The sequence below is a fragment of the Phoenix dactylifera genome, chromosome 1 (genome assembly GCF_051530095.1).
Source record: "Phoenix dactylifera cultivar Ajwa chromosome 1, Ajwa_hap1_PhDact_Kaust_v1.1, whole genome shotgun sequence".
NCBI classification, from domain to species: Eukaryota; Viridiplantae; Streptophyta; class Magnoliopsida; order Arecales; family Arecaceae; genus Phoenix; species Phoenix dactylifera.
The window spans coordinates 44,371,175-44,396,849 of NC_143190.1; the positions used below are offsets into that span (position 1 = coordinate 44,371,175).

Below are 25,675 nucleotides of genomic sequence, written 5' to 3' on the forward strand. Positions count from 1 at the left end.
TATCACTCAAAGCAAACTTGAGCTGAAATTTGAACTGAACAAGAGCTAGCTCATCAACAGTTCTCCCGTTTGACAACCTTAGAACGAGTTTCTTGCGGACAATTCTCACCCTCTTTCGTCGAAGGCTCGAAGCCAACATAAGGCCAAAGATGGGCCAAGGGGGATGGGCATATCTTTCCAGCAAGCAGTCAAGCACCAAGTCAAGACGCCCGCCTTCCATTGTTCTCCTAAAAGTATCCGAGGGCCAAGCCTTTCTTTCAGCGCTCATACTCCTGCACCACAGCCACGGAACCATGCCTTGTAGAATCCTCTCATCACCTTCTCCCCTCCTCATCTCCATCGTCCTCCTCCTCCTCCTCCTAATCTCCATCAACGGTTCCCCTGTCACGAACAGCCCCGCAACCTCATCCTGTTCAAACTCGGCGACCTGTGGCAAACACAATGTTACTTATCCATTCTGGGTATCCCGGAATCCCACCTCCTACTGCGGTAATGAAGGATTTATGCTGATATGCGAAGATGATGACCGCCTAATCCTTTCCCTCGGCTTCCACGACTACACCGTGGCCAACATCGATTACCCCAACCGAACCATCTCTCTTGCCGACAACGATGTCCTCGACGATGGCATCTGTCCCTGGCCCAGACACAACCTCTCCTTTGAGGGCAACTCCGTCCTCGACTACACCTCCTCGGACATCAACCTCACCTTATTCCTCAATTGCTCCTCCTTCTTAGAAGTTCTAATCCCCAACAAAATAAACTGCAGCCTTCCAGGCAGCAGTGGTAAGTCGTCCTACATCTTCACCGACGATGATCTTTCGACCGCCAGAGAATACAATTTGGCGCAGGTGTGCCAAGGTATAGTGGTGGTGCCCGTCCTCCATGATCAGTGGCTCAGTGCTAACTGGAGCCATTTGCTCGGTGACTTCGGAGGGCTGTTGAAGAGCGGCTTCCAGCTGCTCTGGCCCAACGAGATCTCGGGAGCATGCGACCGCTGCGAGAGCTCCGGTGGGCGCTGCGGGTATAACCAAATAAACAGCACTAGTTGGGTCCTCGGCTGCTTCTGCTCCGGCGTGATGCGCGACCACAGTTGCGGTACGTTGTCCTCCGCCAAACCCTTTCCTTTTTACTGCTACCTACCATGCTGTCTTGTTTCTTTACTCATGGATTTGGTGAAGTCTGGACCAATGGATGGTTCACAGCTACATCGCGTGCTTTTAAATGAGTTCCATTAGTCAAAACTAGGAGTCAAAAGAGCGAAAAAGAGCCTAGAAAAAAACAAAGAAGAAGAAGGTAGACTCAGTCGCCCAGAAACTTCACGTCTGCAAGGCTGCAGACGTGATAGCACGATGGTGATTTCATTGTGGAGAGAAGACCGTGTGACACCCACCTTGCTGTTATCTCATGAAGCCACAAATTCCAACTTTGAGGAAAGTTATATGCGGCCTAGCTAGGTTGGTCTCAAGCAGAACCCATCTATCCAACCTATTTATTAGATTGAATTAGATTAAAATTTTATAAATCTAAATTGAATTTAAACCTAACAATTTCAAATCAATCTGAAATAGAATTGGGTACGTTGTCCCCTAAATCTGTTTTTCGGCACTGCTTTTGTTGCGGGATTTTCACCCCGGCAACAGTCCGCACACCAGCCGAGCAGGGAAAGCGACTGCGTCCTCACCGAGGTATTGTCCGCTCTGGGGATCGGAGATCGTCGACCGCTCCCGGGGGTCCACCCTCTGGTGGTGCCCCGGGTGGAACCACCCTTTCCACCCCTCACGGTTTTGTCCTTCCTCGGAGGGCCGCGTAGGTACTAACCCAGGGAAGGCGCCTCGATTTAACGAGAGAGTGCTGGAACAGCTCAGCTCGGTAGAGCAAAGTATTGTCTGCTCTGGGGATCGGGGATCGTCGACTGCTCCCGAGGGTCCACCCTCTGGTGGCGCCCCGGGTGGAACCACCCTTTCCACCCCGCACGGTTTTGTCCTTCCCCGGAGGGCCGCGTAGGTACTACCCCAGGGAAGGCGCCTCGATTTAACGAGAGAGTGCTGGAGTAGTTTAGCTCGGTAGAGCAAGGTATTGTCCGCTCTGGGGATCGAGGATCGTCGACCGCTCCTGGGGGTCCACCCTCTGGTGGCGCCCCGGGTGGAACCACCCTTTCCACCCCGCACGGTTTTGTCCTTTCCCGAAGGGCCGCATAGGTACTACCCCAGGGAAGGCGCCTCGATTTAACGAGAGAGTGCTGGAGCAGCTCAGCTCGGTAGAGTAAGGTATTGTCCGCTCTGGGGATCGAGGATCGTCCCAGAGGGTGGGGTTCCGAACTTTAGTCCCACATCGACTAATCAGCGAAAAGTTCTGTGTCTTAAATGGGGGGCTCAATAACCTTTTCTTATCGAGGCGCCTTTTGGGGGCAAAATCGTGAGGGGTGGGAAGGGTGGTTCCACCCGGGGCGCCACCAGAGGGTGGACCCCCGGGAGCGGTCGACGATCCCCGATCTCCAGAGCGGACAATACCTCGGTGAAGACGCAGTCGCTTTCCCTGCTCAGCTGGTGTGCGGATTGTTGCCGGGGTGAAAACCCCGTAGCAGATGGCGCTAGAGGAAGGGCCCCGGCCACGCACAAACCTTTCCGCTTGGGGGGGCTGTGTTGTGGGATGGGGTTCCAAACTTTAGTCCCATATCGGCTAATCAGCGGAAAGGTCTGTGCCCCAAATGGGGGGCTCAATAACCTTTTCTCATCGAGGCGCCTTCCCTGGGGTAATACCTGCGCGGCCCTTCGGGGAAGGACAAAACCGTGCGGGGTGGAAAGGGTGGTTCAACCCGGGGCGGCACCAAAGGGTGGACCCCCGGGAGCGGTCGACGATCCCCGATCCCCGGAGCGGACAATACCTTGCTCTACCGAGCTGAGCTGCTCCAGCACTCTCTCGTTAAATCGAGGCGCCTTCCTTGGGGTAGTACCTACGCGGCCCTCCGGGGAAGGACAAAACCGTGCGGGGTGGAAAGGGTGGTTCCACCCGGGGCGCCACCAGAGGGTGGACCCCCGGGAGCGGTCGACGATCCACGATCCCCAGAGCGGACAATACCTTGCTCTACCGAGCTGAGCAGCTCCAGCACTCTCTCGTTAAATCGAGGCGCCTTCCCTGGGGTAGTACCTGCGCGGCCCTCCGGGGAAGGACAAAACCGTGCGGGGTGGAAAGGGTGGTTCCACCCGGGGCGCCACCAGAGGGTGGACCCCCGGGAGCGGTCGACGATCCTCGATCCCCAGAGCGGACAATACCTTGCCCTACCGAGCTGAGCTGCTCCAGCACTCTCTTGTTAAATCGAGGCGCCTTTCCTGGCGTAGTACCTACGCGGCCCTCCGGGGAAGGACAAAACCGTGCGGGGCGGAAAGGGTGGTTCCACCCGGGGCGCCACCAGACGGTGGACCCCCGGGAGCGGTCGACGATCCTCGATCCCCAGAGCGGATAATACCTTGCTCTACCGAGCTGAGCTGCTCCAGCACTCTCTCGTTAAATCGAGGCGCCTTCCCTGGGGTAGTACCTACGCGGCCCTCCGGGGAAGGACAAAATCGTGCGGGGTGGAAAGGGTGGTTCCACCCGGGGCGCCACCAGAGGGTGGACCCCCGGGAGCGGCCGACGATCCCTGATCTCCAGAGCGGACAATACCTTGCTCTACCGAGCTGAGATGCTCCAGCACTCTCTCGTTAATTTGAGGCGCCTTCCCTGTAGTACCTACGCGGCCCTCCGGGGAAGGACAAAACCGTGCGGGTGGAAAGGGTGGTTCCACCCGGGGCGCCACCAGAGGGTGGACCCCCGGAAGCGGTCGACGATCCCTGATCCCCAGAGCGGACAATACCTTGCTCTACCGAGCTGAGCTGCTCCAGCATTCTCTCGTTAAATCGAAGCGCCTTCCCTAGGGTAGTACCTGCCCGGCCCTCTAGGGAAGGACAAAATCGTGCGGGGTGGAAAGGGTGGTTCCACCCGGGGCGCCACCAGAGGGTGGACCCCCGGGAGCGGTCGACGATCCCCGATCCCCAGAGCGGACAATACCTTGCTCTACCAAGCTGAGCTGCTCCAGCACTCTCTCGTTAAATCGAGGCGCCTTCCCTGGGGAAGTACCTACGCGGCCCTCCGGGGAAGGACAAAATCGTGCGGGGTGGAAAGGGTGGTTCCACCCGGGGCGCCACCAGAGGGTGGACTCCCGGGAGCGGTCGACGATCCCCGATCTCCAGAGCGGACAATACCTTGCTCTACCAAGCTGAGCTGCTCCAGCACCCTCTCGTTAAATCGAGGTGCCTTCCCTGGGGTAGTACCTACGCGGCCCTCCGGGGAAGGACAAAACCGTGCGGGGTGGAAAGGATGGTTCCACCCGGGGCGCCACCAGAGGGTGGACCCCCGGGAGCTGTCGACGATCCCCGATCCCTAGAGCGGACAATACCTTGCTCTACCGAGCTGAGCTGCTCCAGCACTCTCTCGTTAAATCGAGGCGCCTTCCCTGGGGTAGTACCTGCGCGGCCCTCCGGGGAAGGACAAAACCGTGCGGGGTTGGAAAGGGTGGTTCCACCCGGGACGCCACCAGAGGGTGGACCCCCGGGAGAAGTCGACGATCCCCGATCCCTAGAGCGGACAATACCTTGCTCTACCGAGCTGAGCTGCTCCACCACTCTCTCGTTAAATCGAGGCGCCTTCCGTGGGGTAGTACCTACGCGGCCCTCCGGGGAAGGACAAAACCGTGCGGGGTGCAAAGGGTGGTTCCACCCGGGGCGCCACCAGAGGGTGGATCCCCGGGAGCGGTCGACGATCCCCGATCTCTAGAGCGGACAATACCTTGCTCTACCGAGCTGAGCTGCTCCAGCACTCTCTCGTTAAATCGAGGCGCCTTCCCTAGGGTAGTACCTACGCGGCCCTCCGGGGAAGGACAAAACCGTGCGGGGTGGAAAGGGTGGTTCCACCCGGGGCGCCACCAGAGGGTGGACCCCCGGAAGCGGTCGACGATCCCCGATACCCAGAGCGGACAATACCTTGCTCTACCGAGCTGAGCTGCTCCAGCACTCCCTCGATAAATCGAGGCGCCTTCCCTGGGGTAGTACCTGCGCAGCCCTCCGGGGAAGGACAAAATCGTGCGGGGTGGAAAGGGTGGTTCCACCTGGGGCGCCACCAGAGGGTGGACCCCCGGGAGCGGTCGACGATCCCCGATCCCTAGAGCGGACAATACCTTGCTCAACTGAGCTGAGCTGCTCCAGCACTCTCTCGCTAAATCGAGGCGCCTTCCCTGGGGTAGTACCTGCGCGGCCCTCCGGGGAAGGACAAAACCGTACGGGGTGGAAAGAGTGGTTCCACCCGGGGCGCCACCAGAGGGTGGACCCCCGGGAGCGGTCAACGATCCCCGATCCCCAGAGCGGACAATACCTTGCTCTACCGAGCTGAGCTGCCCCAACACTCTCTCGTTAAATCGTGGCGCCTTCCCTGGGGTAGTACCTACGCGGCCCTCCGGGGAAGGACAAAATCGTGCGGGGTGGAAAGGGTGGTTCCACCCGAGGCGCCACCAGAGGGTGGACCCCTAGGAGCGGTCGACGATCCCCGATCCCCAGAGCGGACAAGACTTGCTCTACCGAGCTGAGCTGCTCCAGCACTCTCTCGTTAAATCGAGGCGCCTTCCCTGGGGTAGTACCTACACGGCCCTTCGGGGTAGGACAAAACCGTGCGGGGTGGAAAGGGTGGTTCCACCCGGGGCGCCACCAGAGGGTGGACCCCCGGAGCGGTCGACGATTCCCGATTCCTAGAGCGGACAATACCTTGCTCTACCGAGCGGAGCTGCTCCAGCACTCTCTCGTTAAATCGAGGCGCCTTCCCTGGGGTAGTGCCTGCGCGGCCCTCCGGGGAAGGACAAAATCGTGCGGGGTGGAAAGGGTGGTTCCACCCGGGGCGCCACCAGAGGGTGGACCCCCGGGAGCGGTCGACGATCCCCGATTTCCAGAGCGGACAATACCTTGCTCTACCAAGCTGAGCTGCTCCAGCACTCTCTCGTTAAATCGAGGTGCCTTCCCTGGGGTAGTACCTACGCGGCCCTCCGGGGAAGGACAAAATCGTGCGGGGTGGAAAGAGTGGTTCCACCCGGGGCGGCACCAGAGGGTGGACCCCCGAGAGCGGTCGACGATCCCCGATCTCCAGAGCGGATAATACCTTGCTCTACCGAGCTGAGCTGCTCCAGCACTCTCTCGTTAAATCGAGGCGCCTTCCCTGGGATAGTACCTACGCGGCCCTCCGGGGAAGGACAAAACCGTGCGGGGTGGAAAGGGTGGTTCCACCCAGGGCGCCACCAGAGGGTGGACCCCCGGGAGCGGTCGACGATCCCCGATCCCCAGAGCGGACAATACCTTGCTCTACCGAGCTGAGGTGCTCCAGCACTCTCTCGTTAAATCGAGGCGCCTTCCCTGGGGTAGTACCTGCGCGGCCCTCCGAGGAAGGACAAAATCGTGCGGGGTGGAAAGGGTGGTTCCACCCGGGGCGCCACCAGAGGGTGGACCCCCGGGAGCGGTCGACGATCCCCGATCCCCAGAGCGGACAATACCTTGCTCTACCGAGCTGAGCTGCTCCAGCACTCTCTCGTTAAATCGAGGCGCCTTCCCTGGGGTAGTACCTACGTGGCCCTCCGGGGAAGGACAAAACCGTGCGGGGTGGAAAGGGTGGTTCCACCCGGGGCGCCACCAGAGGGTGGACCCCCAAGAGCGGTCGACGATCACCGATCCCCAGAGTGGACAATACCTTGCTCTACCGAGCTGAGCTGCTCCAGCACTCTCTCGTTAAATCGAGGCGCCTTCCCTAGGGTAGTACCTACGCGGCCCTTCGGGGAAGGACAAAACCGTGCGGGGTGGAAAGGGTGGTTCCGCCCGGGGTGCCACCAGAGGGTGGACCCCGGGAGCGGTCGACGATCCCCGATCCCCAGAGCGGACAATATCTTGCTCTACCGAGCTGAGCTGCTCCAGCACTCTCTCGTTAAATCGAGGCGCCTTCCCTGGGGTAGTACCTACGCGGCCCTCCGGGGAAGGACAAAACCGTGCGGGGTGGAAAGGGTGGTTCCACCCAAGGCGCCACTAGAGGGTGGACCCCCGGGAGCGGTCGACGATCCCCGATCCCCAGAGCGGACAATACCTTGCTCTACCGAGCTAAGCTGCTCCAGCACTCTCTCGTTAAATCGAGGCGCCTTCCCTGGGGTAGTACCTACGCGGCCCTCCGGGGAAGGGCAAAATCGTGCGGGGTGGAAAGGGTGGTTCCACCCGGGGCGCCACCAGAGGGTGGACCCCCGGGAGCGGTCGACGATCCCCAATCTCCAGAGCGGACAATACCTTGCTCTACCGAGCTGTGCTGCTCCAGCAGTCTCTCGTTAAATCGAGGCGCCTTCCCTGGGGCAGTACCTACGCGGCCCTCCGGGGAAGGACAAAACCGTGCGGGGTGGAAAGGGTGGTTCCACCCGGGGCGCCACCAGAGGGTGGACCCCTGGGAGCGGTCGACGATCCCCGATCCCCAGAGCGGACAATACCTTGCTCTACCGAGCTGAGCTGCTCCAGCACTCTCTCGTTAAATCGAGGCGCCTTCACTAGGGTAGTGCCTGCGCGGCCCTCCGGGGAAGGACAAAACCGTGCGGGGTGGAAAGGGTGGTTCCACCCGAGGCGCCACCAGAGGGTGGACCCCCGGAAACGGTCGACGATCCCCGATCCCCAGAGCGGACAATACCTTGCTCTACCGAGCTGAGCTGCTCCAGCACTCTCTCGTTAAATCGAGGCGCCTTCCCTGGGGTAGTACCTACGCGGCCCTCCGGGGAAGGACAAAACCGTGCGGGGTGGAAAGGGTGGTTCCACCCGGGGCGCCACCAGAGGGTGGACCCCCGGGAGCGGTCGACGATCCCCGATCTCCAGAGCGGACAATACCTTGCTCTACCGAGCTGAGCTGCTCCAGCACTCTCTCGTTAAATCGAGGCGCCTTCCCTGGGGTAGTACCTGCGCGGCCCTCCGGGGAAGGACAAAATCGTGCGGGGTGGAAAGGGTGGTTCCACCCGGGGTGCCACCAGAGGGTGGACCCCCGGGAGCGGTCGACGATCCCCGATCCCCAGAGCGGACAATACCTTGCTCTACCAAGCTGAGCTGCTCCAGCACTCTTTCGTTAAATCAAGGCGCCTTCCGTGGGGTAGTACCTACGCGGCCCTCCGGGGAAGGACAAAATCGTGCGGGGTGGAAAGGGTGGTTCCACCCGGGGCGCCACCAGAGGGTGGACCCCCAAGAGCGGTCGACGATCACCGATCCCCAGAGTGGACAATACCTTGCTCTACCGAGCTGAGCTGCTCTAGCACTCTCTCGTTAAATCGAGGCGCCTTCCCTAGGGTAGTACCTACGCGGCCCTTCGGGGAAGGACAAAACCGTGCGGGGTGGAAAGGGTGGTTCCGCCCGGGGCGCCACCAGAGGGTGGACCCCGGGAGCGGTCGACGATCCCCGATCCCCAGAGCGGACAATATCTTGCTCTACCGAGCTGAGCTGCTCCAGCACTCTCTCGTTAAATCGAGGCGCCTTCCCTGGGGTAGTACCTACGCGGCCCTCCGGGGAAGGACAAAACCGTGCGGGGTGGAAAGGGTGGTTCCACCCAAGGCGCCACTAGAGGGTGGACCCCCGGGAGCGGTCGACGATCCCCGATCCCCAGAGCGGACAATACCTTGCTCTACCGAGCTAAGCTGCTCCAGCACTCTCTCGTTAAATCGAGGCGCCTTCCCTGGGGTAGTACCTACGCGGCCCTCCGGGGAAGGGCAAAATCGTGCGGGGTGGAAAGGGTGGTTCCACCCGGGGCGCCACCAGAGGGTGGACCCCCGGGAGCGGTCGACGATCCCCGATCTCCAGAGCGGACAATACCTTGCTCTACCGAGCTGTGCTGCTCCAGCAGTCTCTCGTTAAATCGAGGCGCCTTCCCTGGGGCAGTACCTACGCGGCCCTCCAGGGAAGGACAAAACCGTGCGGGGTGGAAAGGGTGGTTCCACCCGGGGCGCCACCAGAGGGTGGACCCCTGGGAGCGGTCGACGATCCCCGATCCCCAGAGCGGACAATATCTTGCTCTACCGAGCTGAGCTGCTCCAGCACTCTCTCGTTAAATCGAGGCGCCTTCCCTGGGGTAGTACCTACGCGGCCCTCCGGGGAAGGACAAAACCGTGCGGGGTGGAAAGGGTGGTTCCACCCGGGGCGCCACCAGAGGGTGGACCCCCGGGAGCGGTCGACGATCCCCGATCTCCAACGCGGACAATACCTTGCTCTACCGAGCTGAGCTGCTCCAGCACTCTCTCGTTAAATCGAGGCGCCTTCCCTGGGGTAGTACCTGCGCGGCCCTCCGGGGAAGGACAAAATCGTGCGGGGTGGAAAGGGTGGTTCCACCCGGGGTGCCACCAGAGGGTGGACCCCCGGGAGCGGTCGACGATCCCCGATCCCCAGAGCGGACAATACCTTGCTCTACCAAGCTGAGCTGCTCCAGCACTCTTTCGTTAAATCAAGGCGCCTTCCGTGGGGTAGTACCTACGTGGCCCTCCGGGGAAGGACAAAATCGTGCGGGGTGGAAAGGGTGGTTCCACCCGGGGCGCCACCAGAGGGTGGACCCCCGGGAGCGGTCGACGATCCCTGATCTCCAGAGCGGACAATACCTTGCTCTACCGAGCTGAGCTGCTCCAGCACTCTCTCGTTAAATCGAGGTGCCTTCCCAGGGGTAGTACCTACGCGGCCCTCCGGGGAAGGACAAAACCGTGCGGGGTGGAAAGGGTGGTTCCACCCGGGGCGCCACCAGAGGGTGGACCCCCGGGAGCGGTCGACGATCTCCGATCCCTAGAGCGGACAATACCTTGCTCTACCGAGCTGAGCTGCTCCAGCACTCTCTCGTTAAATCGAGGCGCCTTCCCTGGGGTAGTACCTGCGCGGCCCTCCGGGGACGGACAAAACCGTGCGGGTTGGAAAGGGTGGTTCCACCCGGGGCGCCACCAGAGGGTGGACCCCCGGGAGAAGTCGACCATCCCCGATCCCTAGAGCGGACAATACCTTGCTCTACCGAGCTGAGCTGCTCCACCACTCTCTCGTTAAATCGAGGCGCCTTCCGTGGGGTAGTACCTACACGGCCCTCCGGGGAAGGACAAAACCGTGCGGGGTGGAAAGGGTGGTTCCACCCGGGGCGCCACCAGAGGGTGGACCCCTGAGAGCGGTCGACGATCCCCGATCTCCAGAGCGGACAATACCTTGCTCTACTGAGCTGAGCTGCTCCAGCACTCTCTCGTTAAATCGAGGCGCCTTCCCTGGGGTTGTACCTGCGCGGTCCTCCGGGGAAGGACAAAATTGTGCGGGGTGGAAAGGGTGGCTCCACCCGGGGCGCCACCAGAGGGTGGACCCCCGGGAGCGGTCGACGATCCCCGATCCCCAGAGCGGACAATACCTTTCTCTACCGAGCTGAGCTGCTCCAGCACTCTCTCGTTAAATCGAGGCGCCTTCCCTGAGGTAGTACCTACGCGGCCCTCCGAGGAAGGACAAAACCGTGCGGGTGGAAAGGGTGGTTCCACCCGGGGCGCCACCAGAGGGTGGACCCCCGGGAGCGGTCGACGATCACCGATCCCCAGATTGGACAATACCTTGCTCTACCGAGCTGAGCTGCTCTAGCACTCTCTCGTTAAATCGAGGCGCCTTCCCTGGGGTAGTACCTACGCGGCCCTCCGGGGAAGGACAAAACCGTGCGGGGTGGAAAGGGTGGTTCCACCCGGGGCGCCACCAGAGGGTGGACCCCCGGGAGCGGTCGACGATCCCCGATCCCCAGAGCGGACAATACCTTGCTCTGCCGAGCTGAACTGCTCCAGCACTCTCTCGTTAAATCGAGGCGCCTTCCGTGGGGTAGTACCTGCGCGGCCCTCCGGGGAAGGACAAAATCGTGCGGGGTGGAAAGGGTGGTTCCACCCGGGGCGCCACCAGAGGGTGGACCCCCGGGAGCAGTCGACGATCCCCGATCCCCAGAGCGGACAATACCTTGCTCTACCGAGCTGAGCTGCTCCAGCACTCTCTCGTTAAATCGAGGCGCCTTCCCTGGGGTAGTACCTACGCGGCCCTCCGGGGAAGGACAAAACCGTGCGGGGTGGAAAGGGTTGTTCCGCCCGGGGCGCCACCAGAGGGTGGACCCCCGGGAGCGGTCGACGATCCCCGATCCCCAGAGCGGACAATACCTTGCTCTGCCGAGCTGAACTGCTCCAGCACTCTCTCGTTAAATCGAGGCGCCTTCCGTGGGGTAGTACCTGCGCGGCCCTCCGGGGAAGGACAAAATCGTGCGGGGTGGAAAGGGTGGTTCCACCCGGGGCGCCACCAGAGGGTGGACCCCCGGGAGCAGTCGACGATCCCCGATCCCCAGAGCGGACAATACCTTGCTCTACCGAGCTGAGCTGCTCCAGCACTCTCTCGTTAAATCGAGGCGCCTTCCCTGGGGTAGTACCTACGCGGCCCTCCGGGGAAGGACAAAACCGTGCGGGGTGGAAAGGGTTTTTCCGCCCGGGGCGCCACCAGAGGGTGGACCCCCGGGAGCGGTCGACGATCCCCGATCCCCAGAGCGGACAATACCTTGCTCTACCGAGCTGAGCTCCTCCAGCACTCTCGTTAAATCGAGGCGGCTTCCCTGGGGTAGTACCTACGCGGCCCTCCGGGGAAGGACAAAACCGTGCGGGGTGGAAATGGTTGTTCCACCCGAGGCGCTACCAGAGGGTGGACCCCCGGGAGCGGTCGACGATCCCCGATCCCCAGAGCGGACAATACCTTGCTCTCCCTGGGGTAGTACCTTGCTCGGCTGGTGTGCGGACTGTTGCCGGGGTGAAAATCCCGCAACAGCTTCCATTTGTCTCTAGTGGATTGGGTGAAATAAGATGACATAGGGTCAACGCTCTGTTGAGGTCAGTCAACCAGCCAATAGCCGCTTGTCCAAAATTAAGACCATATCAGCGTAACTATCATCACACAGTATAGTCCATTCCGCACAGAACGTTCTTCACTTCTTCCCTTCTCACCTATCCTTTCCCTTCCGCTTCTACCCTGCTATATCCTTCGTCTCAAATGAATTCCAAAATCTTACTAGAGTCAAAAGGGATCTTTTTCCATCCTGTTTTTCCTCATCTCTTTTTAGATAGGAAGCGGGCTGCCCTTTGGTACAAGTCCAGTAATAAACATAAGCCGTCCATTCTAGGTTCCAGTTCAACAGCCATCTTATTGTGGGTATCCATCTTTTACGGTGACCTGCAAAAAGCTTCATCCCTGTTCTTAAACTCCTCGGCCATGACTGTCGTATCAGATACATTTTTAAGCAGTTCATGTCACCGATTTCATCCAGAGTGATTCAGCGACTCAGTGAAATCTTTCTCGCATCGACTCAACTAATAAGAACTTTTCTTTCTCTTCCATTGCTCAAAGAAACTACTCAACTACCAAGAAATATCTCGTCCTAATGATTGCACGTCGGCATATATATTTCATCGGACACTAGTTAATGCCAGTGTGATGTCTCGAACCCAGCACCCGAGTCTAAAATACGATGCAACCGCACACTTCTTAAAGCAGAGCCCTAGAGAATATGCTAGACCTGAAAAATTTATCACAACCCCAATATCCGTGAGCAATAATGATTTCAATTCATATTGGATAACAAAGTTGATCCAATTACAAAATTTGATCATCCAACCAGTATTAGTGATACACTATCTAATTATCTCTTTTACTGATAATTTCAACCATAACCAAGTACTATGCAACTTGTAACTCTGAAAAAAAGAAGGAAGGGGTTACAGTCCAGTAAGAATCTCAAACTACTACACTATAAGTAAAAATAAAATAATCAATTAGCAATACTAGATATAATGAAAATTATATCAATACTCGGAAAGCTTATACAAATAATAGACACATTAACATTTTATCATAAGGCATATATATATATATATATATATATATATATATATATATATATATATATATATATATATATATATATATATATATATATATATATATATATATATATATATATATATATATATATATATGCTTATATCAATATATCCAATTGTTCAACAATAATTTTTTATGTGTCATTTCATCTATTTCTCATTAAATTTGATTTTTATTTTTTTCTTTAATTATCTTTCGGCTATGGACTAACCAAAATCATGACTCAGTCTAAAATTGATATATATATATATATATATATATATATATATATATATATATATATATATATATATATATATATGCTTATATCAATATATCCAATTGTTCAACAATAATTTTTTATGTGTCATTTCATCTATTTCTCATTAAATTTGATTTTTATTTTTTTCTTTAATTATCTTTCGGCTATGGACTAACCAAAATCATGACACAGTCTAAAATTGATATAATCCCATGCATCAGCCCATGGTCGCTATACTACACATAAGCTCGTGGAGGTCCCATGCATCAGCCCATGATCGCTATACCATGCTTATGCTTGTGGAGGTTGTTTCACGCATAAGCTCATGGAGGCTATCCTTATACGTTAGCTCATTGGCGCTATGATGTAGTTAGTTCACACCATATCTTATCTATCTGATTTATATGTTGCTGTTGCCAAATAAGTTACCACTTATACAACGACTTTCTTTCAACTACAAGATATCTTTGTTCACATAATTATGTTCTCAATATCTGATATGTATAACAACAATATGAATATATTTGTACTGAAAATCATATGACGTCACATGCCAAATTGATACAAATCTCACGATGCAAATCCAGCGATACAAATATATATATATATATATATATATATATATATATATATATATATATATATGGTGACCGAGTATATGGATTTTTATTTTTATCGAAGACTGATTAAACACAATACTCACTGACCTGCTTCACAGTCTACAAGGTGGGGTGCAGAGTACCCAATCAAAACCTTCTTGTGCGCATGATTCTTCCTTTACAGAATCAAACTTGATTAAAAAAAAAAAAAAATCAAATACTGAACTAATAACCTAGACCGCCTACCGGCGTCAACCAGGGATCCATCACCAGGTCCTCTGAGTCACTTCTACCACCCACTCAAGTCAACTAGAGAGAGACACCAAGAGACAGAAAATCTAGAGAGAGGAGAGAGAAAATAAGAGAAAAAGAAGAGAGCTGTGATGCCCTCTCTCATTCCCTCTCTCTCTCTCCTTCCTTCCTGAAATAGAGGATGGCCCTCGATGGCGTTCGTAATCGGCGACCCCCAATGATCGACGACCTACAGCGGTGCCAGTGGCTTGCCCGCCTCGTGACGACCGATGAAACAAAAGAAAAAGTGTATCAAAACATGGGAGACTCTATTACCAGCAATTCAGCGACTCGTCGACCGAATTCAAAGCTAAAACGATGGTTGTGGTGGTTGTTGGGGTCACGGGGCCCATAGGTGGCCAGCGGTGACCAGCAGCCGGTGACTCCTATTTCATCGAAGAAACAGAGGTTCCGACCCCTTAAACCGAAGAAATCAAGCATCCTCATGGTTGGAGCTCTAGTCATGGTCTTCGGCCACTACGAGGATTCAAAGGAAGACCCCGACGGCGAGCACCGGCGGCGAAAACAACTAGAACATGGGTTCGACCTATCAAAACATAGAAAACAGAGCTTTACGCTTCTCAACCAAAATCCGGCAATCATCAGCCGGTCGTCGAGGCTCCAAAGAATCCGGAGAAGGGAGGGAGAGTAGCTCAAGAGGGAAAGCTAGGTCTTTACTTGGTTTTCAGACAAGGACTAGCTGCGGCAGTGGTGCAGATGGCGATCAACTTTAGGGGAGAAAACCAAAAAAAATGTTAGCAGTGAGCTCCGATCACGGCCGGAACTCCGGTGGGGGAAGAGAGGATGGGGAGGAGCCTCTAAATAGGCTCGGCCGTGATCAGAATCTGACCCGAAGTCGGATCCCATCTAGCGAGATCGGAAGGGAGAAGACTCCCATCGGGAGTCCTCTTCCTCTCCAGGCACGTGCGCGGCACGCGCTGATATTTTTTTTTTAAGACCAAATTAGCTGGGTTGCTCAAGTGGACCAGGCCCAGTTCACTTAAAGGGCCAGGTATCACAATCAAATCAGCTGAATTTCTTTTGCAGTATATGTGAGTGACTGATGCTCTAAACGGGACATATAGTGGTGCTGACTTTTGACGTTATGGCCTGAGAGACACTCCACCATTCTTCTTCTTCTTCTTAATTCTGGCCTAATATTTTCCAATAATGGAAGATTGTGCTTGATTGAAGTACATAATCAAGCAGTCGATAATTGGGTTGGATCTTTTTTCTTCCTCCTTTCTTTATCTTATCTTCGTGAGAGGAAAGAGTTCTAGAACATACAACAAATACTTGGGCCAAAATCCGAATTGGACAGTAAAAGAAGGCATGGTAACTAAGTTATTACGAGCATATTGTAAAGATAGATGATACACCATACAGATATTTAAGCGTATTATACTTATTTCCTGTAGAAATATTTGCATATTTGGTGAAGAGTGTGCACCGTAGGGCGATTGAATATTTAAAGGATTTCTGGGTTTCATACAATAACCGGTTTTAATGGATTAACTGTTTCCATGTGCTCCTTTGTTATGCAGAACCAATTCTTCTAGTTTTCATGAATTTCTTCAATCATTTTTACCATCCAACGAAGTCAGCTGGAAGAGCAGCATGCATTCCAAGACCTTCCTATCATATCACATTGAAATAAAGATACATTGTATGTATGAAATTGGGAAGATTTTGGCTCAAAAAATATCACCCAATAGGCTAAATTACTACATCTACATCATGCTTATCTTAAATAATTGGACAAGCCCATCTACGAAGAAAACATGTACTATCTGTAGCTCTAGTATATTTTTCACTCTAACATGTTTGCTTCATAAATTCAAAGATACCACATTCAGTTATTATTTTCCATAATCGATCCTTTTCATTCTTCTCTACCTGTCTAATTCACCTCGATACGTCTTCCATCTCAACAAATCTGTTATATATTATAAGGACAAGCTTGCATGAAGACCACCACGAATCTTACCTTGATACACCCAGCAGAAAAGGAGCTTTTTATCGCAATTTTATCATTGTCTCTTTTAACAATTCATCCAACTTCTAGTTAAGAAGTCAAGACAGATGACACAAACCAGGATCTTGTTGACTTTTCTTTTGATCAATCAGCAATACAATTTCATCAAAAAAAAGGGGGGAAAAGCTCAGTAATAAAAGTAGTTGGCCTACTCCTGTTTTCCAATATACTTCTAATCCTCTGGCAATCAAGTCTAAAGTTTCCTTGAAATGCAAAAATAAGTCCATCAACATTAGGTTTGCCTTGGAAAATATCTAGTGTTTCTTCCTTCCCTCTTCATAGAGGAATATGTTTGCATAACATTTTTTTGTTGCTTCATATGTTTACTTCCTTTTCTTTCTCCTCCGCTACTTCCTTTATCCAACTTTCATTCCTGTCCTACAACCTTGTGTCCTCCGATGATAGAACCTGTGACATCAGAAAACCCTTCTCCACAAACAATACTGCTGCAGAATGCCAAAAGTTTCATTGCATCAAGTGTATCAATTTGACCCCTCTAAAAAGCATCTCGTTCCCTGAAAAAAGCCATTCATAATTCATATCCTTAATTCCTCTTGTCAAATCAATGTAGGAAATTAAAGCACCATAAAAGGTCAAATATTTTCTCTGGCTTTCTCTAATGAACAAACTAAGCACTAGGGACATTCCACAACCAAAACAAGAGAAGGTACTTGGGTGGCTGTGTCTTAAATCAAAACTCTGCACTCTTCAACTGTCACTCCGTTGCTGCATTGAGGGGTCTGTCTTAAATATACTCTTCTGCTCGACGACTCTGTTCAGAGGCTGCAACAAACTTTTGGTCTCCAATGGTTGAAGCCAACACGGACACGAATCTTCTGCAGTAACCTTCCGGGATTCTTATCTCCTAATCCCCTCTTCGTTTCCTTTCCTTTCATATGGGTAGTGTTTGACTCTCTGTTACATTGTTATCTCCTTTCTCCCTTTTCTTTCCTTTACTGCATACTCTCTGTTCTTATCTTATGCATATTTTTATCTTAATAAATTGGGTGGCCTAACCTCCCTTCATCTCAAACTTATAGATGCAATAGGCAATGCAATGACAATATAAAAAGAGTAGACACCAACATCATACCTCTAGTAGACATCATTGAAAGATCAAGGGACTTCACTTCTTTGTATTTGTGTCCCTGCTAATTCTAGCAATATTGTCAGGTTTCTCATTCCTTCTTTTCAGTTTTCTCTAAAAGCACAATTCTGTATGCACGTCTTATGTTCATGAAAAATGGTTGTTTTGACAGAATATTTATAGAATAACAGACGATGTAATTATATATTTTTCTTAATCAAGAGGGTTGAGTTCTAACAGTGGAGGTAATTGTTTTTTGATGCTGCAGGAAGTCACGATCCAAGGAAGACGGGAATCATGATAGGTAACCAACATACCTCTCCTAAACCTACCATTTTAAGGTTTTCGTCTTCTTCCGTTCCATTAAACAATATTTTTTCTGGTTTGTTTATTCACGATACTCAATGAAGTAAATGAAACATTATCCAAATTACCGATTGGAAAATTATCTACTTAATACTTTTTTGGATAGCCTAGCAATAATCCACCCTCCCCTCATACTAGGGCCTGCCATCTTGCCTAGTTCCGTGAGTCTATAAATTATGAGTGCTCTATGGCTGTGTCGATTGATTATAATAGCCTTATGTCGATAAATTATAAGTTCCCTATGTCTCCCTTGCAGCCTTACTCTGAGTTTCAAAAACCTAACTTAGTCATCTTTATTTCTTTCAGTTAAGTCAACCTAGCCAGTTCCCTAGTAAACTGAACTCAACTCCCAATTATAGGACTGCAAGACGATAACTCTGGGCACTTTAAATTCCTTTAATCCCTTCATTGAACCTTATTCCATATTTCCTGGGTTTGCCACCTTATTCATTACGATAATTGCATCAAGATTTCAATGGCGTAACTCAACTTTAAGAGAACCCAAGCCTCCTGACATCTTGTTAAACCCCTAGAAGCTTTTTTCCTTATGGCCAATTGCTACATAATTTATGGCCAAGAAATAAGTGATAACAAATCCAAGAAAAGAGTTATGGGTCATCATATTGGAAATGATAAGGACTTCTTCAGATTAAATTGTATAGTTTGAAAAGAGTCATGGCTTAAACACATCTAGAAAACTATTGCTATAGTCTGCTCAAAATTATTGGCAATTTGCCAAGTGGTCAAAAGCTATAGTTAAGAGTTATAGCATTCATACATATGAGAGGTATACCAAAGGGGAAATAGTGGACCAAGGGGGTGAAAAATCAAATGTTGAGCAATGATAATTAGTTATCACTTTAAAAGCAAGCGCGTGATGGAAAATCTTAAAATCAAAATTTCAATCATTGGATAACTTTTTTCTCAAGATTATAGGCATGAATGCTCATAAAATTTTATAGATGTGAAATGATATGTTTATTGTTGCTTGTGTTTATATGCAAATTATGAGGTTAATGCTAAATTTTTGAAGTAATGTATGAAATACTTCCATAGAACATTCAAATGGTAGTTATGCCTTTCCTCCTTCACAGGTGCTATTGGTGCCGCCACAGGATTATCTCTGGGGTTCTTATTGCTCTTAGTCTATCTTCTTCGTTACAGAAAGTCTCACTCAAATAATGCACAAAGTGTTGAAGACTTGCTACAAAAATATGGATCCTCGATGCCAAAAAGGTACAAATATTCAGAAATTAAAAGGATGACCAAATCCTTTAGTCATAAGTTAGGGCAAGGCGGTTATGGTACTGTGTTCAAGGGTAATCTTTGTGATGGCCGTCTGGTAGCTGTGAAAGTCTTAGGTGAGTCCAAAGGTAATGGTGAGGAATTTATCAATGAGGTAGTTAGCATTGGCAGAACTTCCCATGTGAACATCGTTTGTCTGCTAGGCTTCTGTTTAAAGGGGTCAAAGAGAGCTCTTGTCTATGAATTCATGCCAAATGGCTCACTTGAGAAATTTATATACACGGAGGTACCAGATGCAAAGATTAAACTTGGTTGGGAAAAATTATATGAGATTGCAGTCGGTATTGCTCGAGGACTAGAGTACTTGCATCGTGGGTGTAGCACTCGCATAGTACATTTTGACATCAAGCCTCACAACATCCTATTGGACCAAGATTTTTGTCCCAAGATTTCTGATTTTGGGTTGGCAAAACTATGCCCTCCGAAAGAGAGCATCATTTCAATAGTCGGTGCGAGGGGAACGGTTGGATACATTGCCCCTGAAGTCTTCTCTAGAAATTTTGGAGTTGTCTCCAGCAAATCTGATGTTTACAGTTATGGAATGATGGTGCTGGAAATGGTCGGTGGACGTAAAAATATAGATGCAAGTGCAGAGAATACTAGTGAAATTTATTTTCCACACTGGGTTTATGACCATCTCAATCATTATGATACCCTAGAAGCTTGTGGAGTGACTAGTGATACTGAAGAGATTGCCAAAAAGATGATAATAGTTGGGTTGTGGTGCATACAAATGCTACCTGCAGATCGTCCATTAATAAGTAGAGTAGTGAATATGTTGGAAGGAAGCATCAGTGACTTGCAAATGCCACCAAGACCATAGTTAATTTCTATTTTAGAATCATCAATGATTCTAATGATTCATTGACCTATATTCCTTATGGTGCAAAACTCATTGTATTTTTCAGCTCTGTTAAATAATAATCTCTAAGCTCATATTTTAGCTGCCATGAAATAACATGTTTAATATCATTTATTTTGCTGCTTCTATTGTTGCAATAAGTATATATTATATTATATTATATAAATGGATCTTAATAATGCTTTTTGAATCTTTGAGTTTGGAAGAATATGGCAAGAAAAAAATTGATTTGGTTTTAGGGCTGAAAACGATCAAATATGGATCAGACATCATTATATTCATATCTATATCCATTTTTTATTTAACATATATAGATAATGATAAAAATATCAATTGGATTCTAAAATTCATATCTTATTTGCTTCAAATGGATATAGATGCAAATTGAATATTGATATGGATATAAATGCAGATATTAGTCAGATAGTTAAACTTTATGAACCAACAAATTAAAAATTTTATTATATCAATGGTAATTAAGTTAAGAAAATGTTTATATTGTCGCTTATTTTCCATTTATAGAAATTGTACAAGACTCAATAGGACTACAAACAGAACTGAATATTTGTAAAGTGATTGAGGTAGCTACCTACCATATGCACATCTGCGTTCCATTGAGAGAGATATGGATATGAATAATGATAGTAGAACACCCGAATTGTATCGATGTTCGGTAGTTTCGTATGCAGAAATAAACACAAACAGATATTATCTGCTTTAATTTTTCTCCAATTTGGTTTGCTACTACCTTGAATAATGTGAATTATAGGTCAGGGCATGTGCTGCAAATCAGAGATATAATGGGTGTTTGCATTATGTTCTCACATATAGACCTATCTTTTATCTTTTCATTCATTCATTCATTCATTCACTCACTCATTCATTCATTTTGAGGTTCATCCATTCATTCAATTCATTCTTCCATTCATTCATTTTGAGGCTAGAAGGGAGTCCCATCATAATCTAGGACTCGGAACCTAGGATTTTTTACCAAGAAGGAACTCCAACCCATATTTCGTGGTGAAATCTTGAGGGATAACACCACCCAAGACTCGGACCATGGACCCGCCATTTGAAACGGAGAGGTATGGACAGTGAGCTATTGCTGCGTTCATCTTTTAAGTGATATTCAAAGTTTGCTTTGCTGGATGGCTCCCTTTTGCCTCCCTTAGCATCAAAAAACGAAATGTTTTTTATCTACCTTGCATTTTCTAGGGATACTCCTACAAAGAAAAGAAAAGAAAAACATAAGATGCTCTGCAATAACTTGCTTTCTTTGCCTTCTTTTGCTGTCCAATTCAGATTGGACTCATTATTGGATTGACTCTTATGTTCTACAGTTTTTCTTTGAATATAAATAGAGAAAAAGAATGAACAGAGAAAATATCAGGAAAAGAAAAGGAAAGTTCAATCCAATCAACTGCTTGATTGTTCTATCTCCCATAAATGAGGCAAATCTTCCAATGTGAATTACTACCCTCATCTAATCTACCATGAAAGTCCACTTGCAATTTCCATTCTTCCCACTGCTAGAACTAGAATGAATCTAGTTACTCATAAAGCAAGATCACTTGGACTAAAAATAAGGCTGAGGCAATTATAGATAACAGTAGCAAACAGTGAGCATTAGATTCAATTTTTAAGAGTATTTCCCCCTTTTCTTGTTCATTTCATTGCGATTTACCCTTGGAAAATTATGTTAGTGGGGAACAGGCAAGCATTGCAATACTAAAGTGCAACAAATGCACTTTTAAATTTGTAGTATGAAGTTTACAGTTTGGAGTTAATACAGCCGTCGGAAAAAATTATGCATGAGCAGGACAAACCCTACATAAAAATAAAATTCTCCCAGCTTGAATATTTCAGCTCTCTCGACACGCTTTCATTTCTCTCGTTGGCCAATGGAGTGTCCCGCTACATGCAAGAGGAGAGGATGAGAGCAAGAAGAGAGATACCATTTAAGAATTGTTGAAGACTACGATTTAGATAAGCCATGGTAATGGTATAACTATGGTGCATTGACTTGGGGTGAAATATTTATTAGGAATGAAATCCCCCGACCGAGAACCGCCTTCTGCTTTAGTTGCTTTGAAGACACACCTGAGAACTACATCCCTTGCCTTGTTAGCAACGTAAGTGGTCTTGCACCTTCACCAACGTAACAACCTTGCAAAAACTAGGTTGACATGATTTGGTAAAATTTCAATTGCACATTGATACCTAAACCCAGATAGTCTGTAATATAATAAACTCAAAACTAAATATATCCCACAAGATGGGAATGGAAGATGTTGGTACTGACAACTAAGATGCATTTGCCGAATATGACGGCATTAGAGAGGATGGGTAAAAGCTCCATGATTTCGGTCTATTCTATATCCACCATATATGTGATGATGAACGCGTGCATGTGTTTACTCTCACATCGGCTATGCAATAAGCAGATCTTGAATACTTAAACAGAATCAAGAAATCTAAATAATATGTTATGGCTTGCCTTTTTACGTAATATCCTAAGTTGTTACAAATAGTACCAGAGTGGATCTTGCCAATAAACCCTGTAAACTAAAGGATACTGTAGTATGAGTCTAGATTGAATTTATGATATTTATAATTGGATTTGAATGGATTTTGGATTTTATCTTAACAAGGACATCAGAGCTTAAATAGCAGAGTATGTCAAGATCCACATGTGTGTGTATTTAATCTCACATCAGCTAATGGATAGTTCCTAAATACATATATAAGACCCAAAAAAATCAAATGATATTTTTCGGCTAATATTATTTTGGAGAGGCCCTAGTTTGTTGCAATATAAGTCATAATATGAGTATCTTTTCTACTGGTTTATTGAGCTTCTTCAGAAGTTTCTCTATTTCAGGTCTCTGCAGCTGTCGTCGAAAGAGCTGAAAAAGTCCCGTCTCCTGCCTCTATTCCCACCGCCATCCGTTTCTTCCACCGCCAAACGCCGGTAACGATGGTGGAGGAGGAGGATGAGAAGGTCAAAGCCCGTGGATTGGGCATTGGGATCTGGGTTTTCCTTAGCTCCATCTTACCCCACCGAGGGAAATCAATGAATAGGATCTTCACCCTACACGTGGAGATAAACCAGCTGTCCACGCCCTCTGTCACGGGCCAAAAGCCAGTCGTCTCACGAGACTCTTATGCGGATTTGCATACGTATGGTAAGCTATGCGTACTTCTTTTCGTAATGAGTTTGCAAATATGCGCGCATCTGCGTAGAACAATAGACACAGACAGATGTCTGCATAGTATTTCAATGCGAATTTACGTCTTCATAGACTATCTATGCGCCCCCCTGCGCGGAATCTCCACTCCCTGGGACAGTTGTTTCCCGTGGTCGCTTACAGATATTGGCATGTTTTTTTTATATATATACGGATATTGTTCCGGATTTTAAAAAAAAAATTATGTGCTCCTTGAGCTCATTGTAGATTTTCTTTTCCGCACAAATAGTTTTCTGAGTACGTCCGCATATCTTCACTAAAACATTAAAAATATATGCCTATCCGCACGTCTTCCCAGGGGAAAAAAGCCAGAGCTCCGAGCTCTTTGTCCACCGCCGCTTCTCCGCTCACAAGAAATAGTCCTCGATTTGGCCGTTCAGACGGATTACCTACTCACCAGTGGAGGGAGAAAGAACTGAAGGAGGACGAAGAGGGAGGAAGAAGGCGAAGAAAACGACGTCGTTTGTGTAAACGTTTCCATCTTAATGGGTTCAGGGGGGTCGATTCACGGATTCCAATGGGTCCGGTCTGTTTTGGGTCACAAGCATGCAAACGCACGCACAGCACATGCGCGTCGCACACTAAAATAAAAATTTTTCTTTCACAGAATTTTTCATTGGGCATGGACTCTTATTTGATATAATTATTTATCAGAATATAAAAATATAATATCATTAATAAGAAGCTTAATAATTTATTAAACAATATTGAATAAAAAATATTTTATTAGTACTACTAGATTAATATAGAAATTAGTGATATTATTAATAAGTATATTTATTTAATGTATGATGAAATTAATAAAGAGTATTTTTCACTGTTATTATGCCATGACCACGTTTTTTTGCAGGTTATTAGATTATAGTAATGCTTTATTAATTTCTATTTTATTTTTATGATCATTAACTTAATTAAAAATTAAAGTATAAACACTACTAATTTCGCTATATTGCATTTAAATATTTTCTAAAACCAATACTGTTGCTGCTAGATTCCGAGCTGAGGCTGGTATCTACCAGTTGTGTGTTGAGGTCAGTAAGAACCGAAGTGAGCTAAGGTCGGTTGAGATTGAGATAAAGGGGGACTGGTTGTAACCGAGGTCAACCTGCAAAAAAGTCCGCTTGTCGGAAAGTTTTTTTTTATACATAGATTAGATTATGATCTTATTATTTTATAATAATATACTATTTTACTATATCTATATATATTATTAGAATTTTATATAATAATAATATAATGTAATATTAATATTAAATTTTATTTAAAAAATTAACTAGGCTTTTAAAAATATTGTACCTATGCATCATATGGGTTATATACTAGTAAAGTCCTAGAATTCTGAATCTAATCAAGGTTATATTTTTCTGCCAGATCAGGCCAAGATGGAATAATAGTTCTTTTTCTTTTTTCAAGTCTCCGAGGAGGGGCCTAGAGAGAGAGAGAGAGAGGGAGAGAGAGAGTTGTTTTCTAGGTTCAGGTGGAATAAAGCTTTAGGGCCCCGAAAACTATTGCAAACCCTAGTGTTTTAGGACCGTTACGTGCACATGTCGTTGTTGCAACTACAACCAAACCAGCGACGCTCCTTGGGTGTTTCAACTACGTCCCACCCAGATGGACCGTGCGACCAGCTTTGCAATTTATTGTCCTTAAGGCATTTTTGACCGTGGCTTCTATTTTATATCTTGATGGATTAGGTGAAACGGGATGAGTGAATTATTGTTTAGATCTAAGAGCGGAAGGCTGGATGGGAACCTCCCAGTTCATGGCTTCGACAGTTCGGTTTCTACCATTCTCTATTCTCCAATTGGAATAGTGTTTTCATCACCTTCATACTTGTTGAAATCAAGATAGGATAAGATAGATTTATTTATATATTTTATATTTTCTTACACTCTTCCTCACATGTGGGCCGGACTTCTCTGATACCAAGTTAAAATCACCATTTATCCTAAAAACTTAAGTTAATAGGATGAAATAGATTTATTTATATATTTTATATTTTTTTACAAGACTAAATGCATGAAATTCAACTTCAATAGTTTAATGACGACCCTAAGTAGTTCCCTTTCATTAAAATATTATATATTTCTTGTTTCCCAAAAACTAGAATCCATCTAAAGGTTCAGAGAGATAAGGACCAAAAGAGTATAGGCTGTTATATATTATTTGTTCAGTTCAAGAAATGCGTTCGGATTACTTTTTTTTTTATCGATTAGGTTGTTTAATATAAGATTTGTGCTTGTATTATTTTATAGGTCGAATGGTGAAAACGAGTGTCATTTTTTTTATTATTTTTTGGTACAAGGTGGGAGAGCACATTTTGTACGTCGAGGTAGATGACCGCCGATCCTGATGGGCAAGGTTAGATGATATGGAGGCATGATGATTTCTAAAAATGAGAAAGCTTTTCCAAAAGATTCCTTTATGATTTGTGAGAGAAGAAAATGAAGGAGACCAGCTACAATGATTGTATACTGCTGCTGCTTCATTACATCTGTAGGCTTCTGAGAGTGTGTAGTTCCTATCAGACCATCTAGAGAGGCAAATGATGCTACAGACTCGATTAAAGGTTTTTTTTGGACAAACCACGTGTCCATGCTTGAGCCATCGTGCGATATCTTTTTTTTAATTTTGTTGGTCGTATTCACACTTGTTGCG

General features: G+C 48.2%; 1 protein-coding gene across 6 annotated transcripts; it reads left to right on the forward strand.

Moving 5' to 3' along the window:
- On the forward strand, positions 1-25,675 carry LOC103712816 (PR5-like receptor kinase). 6 transcript variants are annotated; one of them, XR_015967862.2, is made up of 5 exons: positions 1-1,098; positions 17,505-17,540; positions 18,697-18,838; positions 22,651-22,954; positions 25,323-25,675. XR_015967862.2 is itself a non-coding variant. In XM_088702622.2 (4 exons), the coding sequence occupies exons 1-4, from the start codon at positions 150-152 to the stop codon at positions 22,742-22,744; spliced, it is 1,221 nt and encodes a 406-aa protein (XP_088558748.1). In that variant the 5' UTR covers positions 1-149; the 3' UTR covers positions 22,745-23,260. The 6 variants fall into 6 exon arrangements, 4 of the variants coding, with proteins under 4 accessions (XP_088558748.1, XP_088558758.1, XP_088558760.1 ...); XR_015967863.2 differs by lacking the exon at positions 25,323-25,675 and adding an exon at positions 23,316-23,616; XM_088702622.2 differs by lacking the exon at positions 25,323-25,675 and having other exon boundaries at positions 22,651-23,260.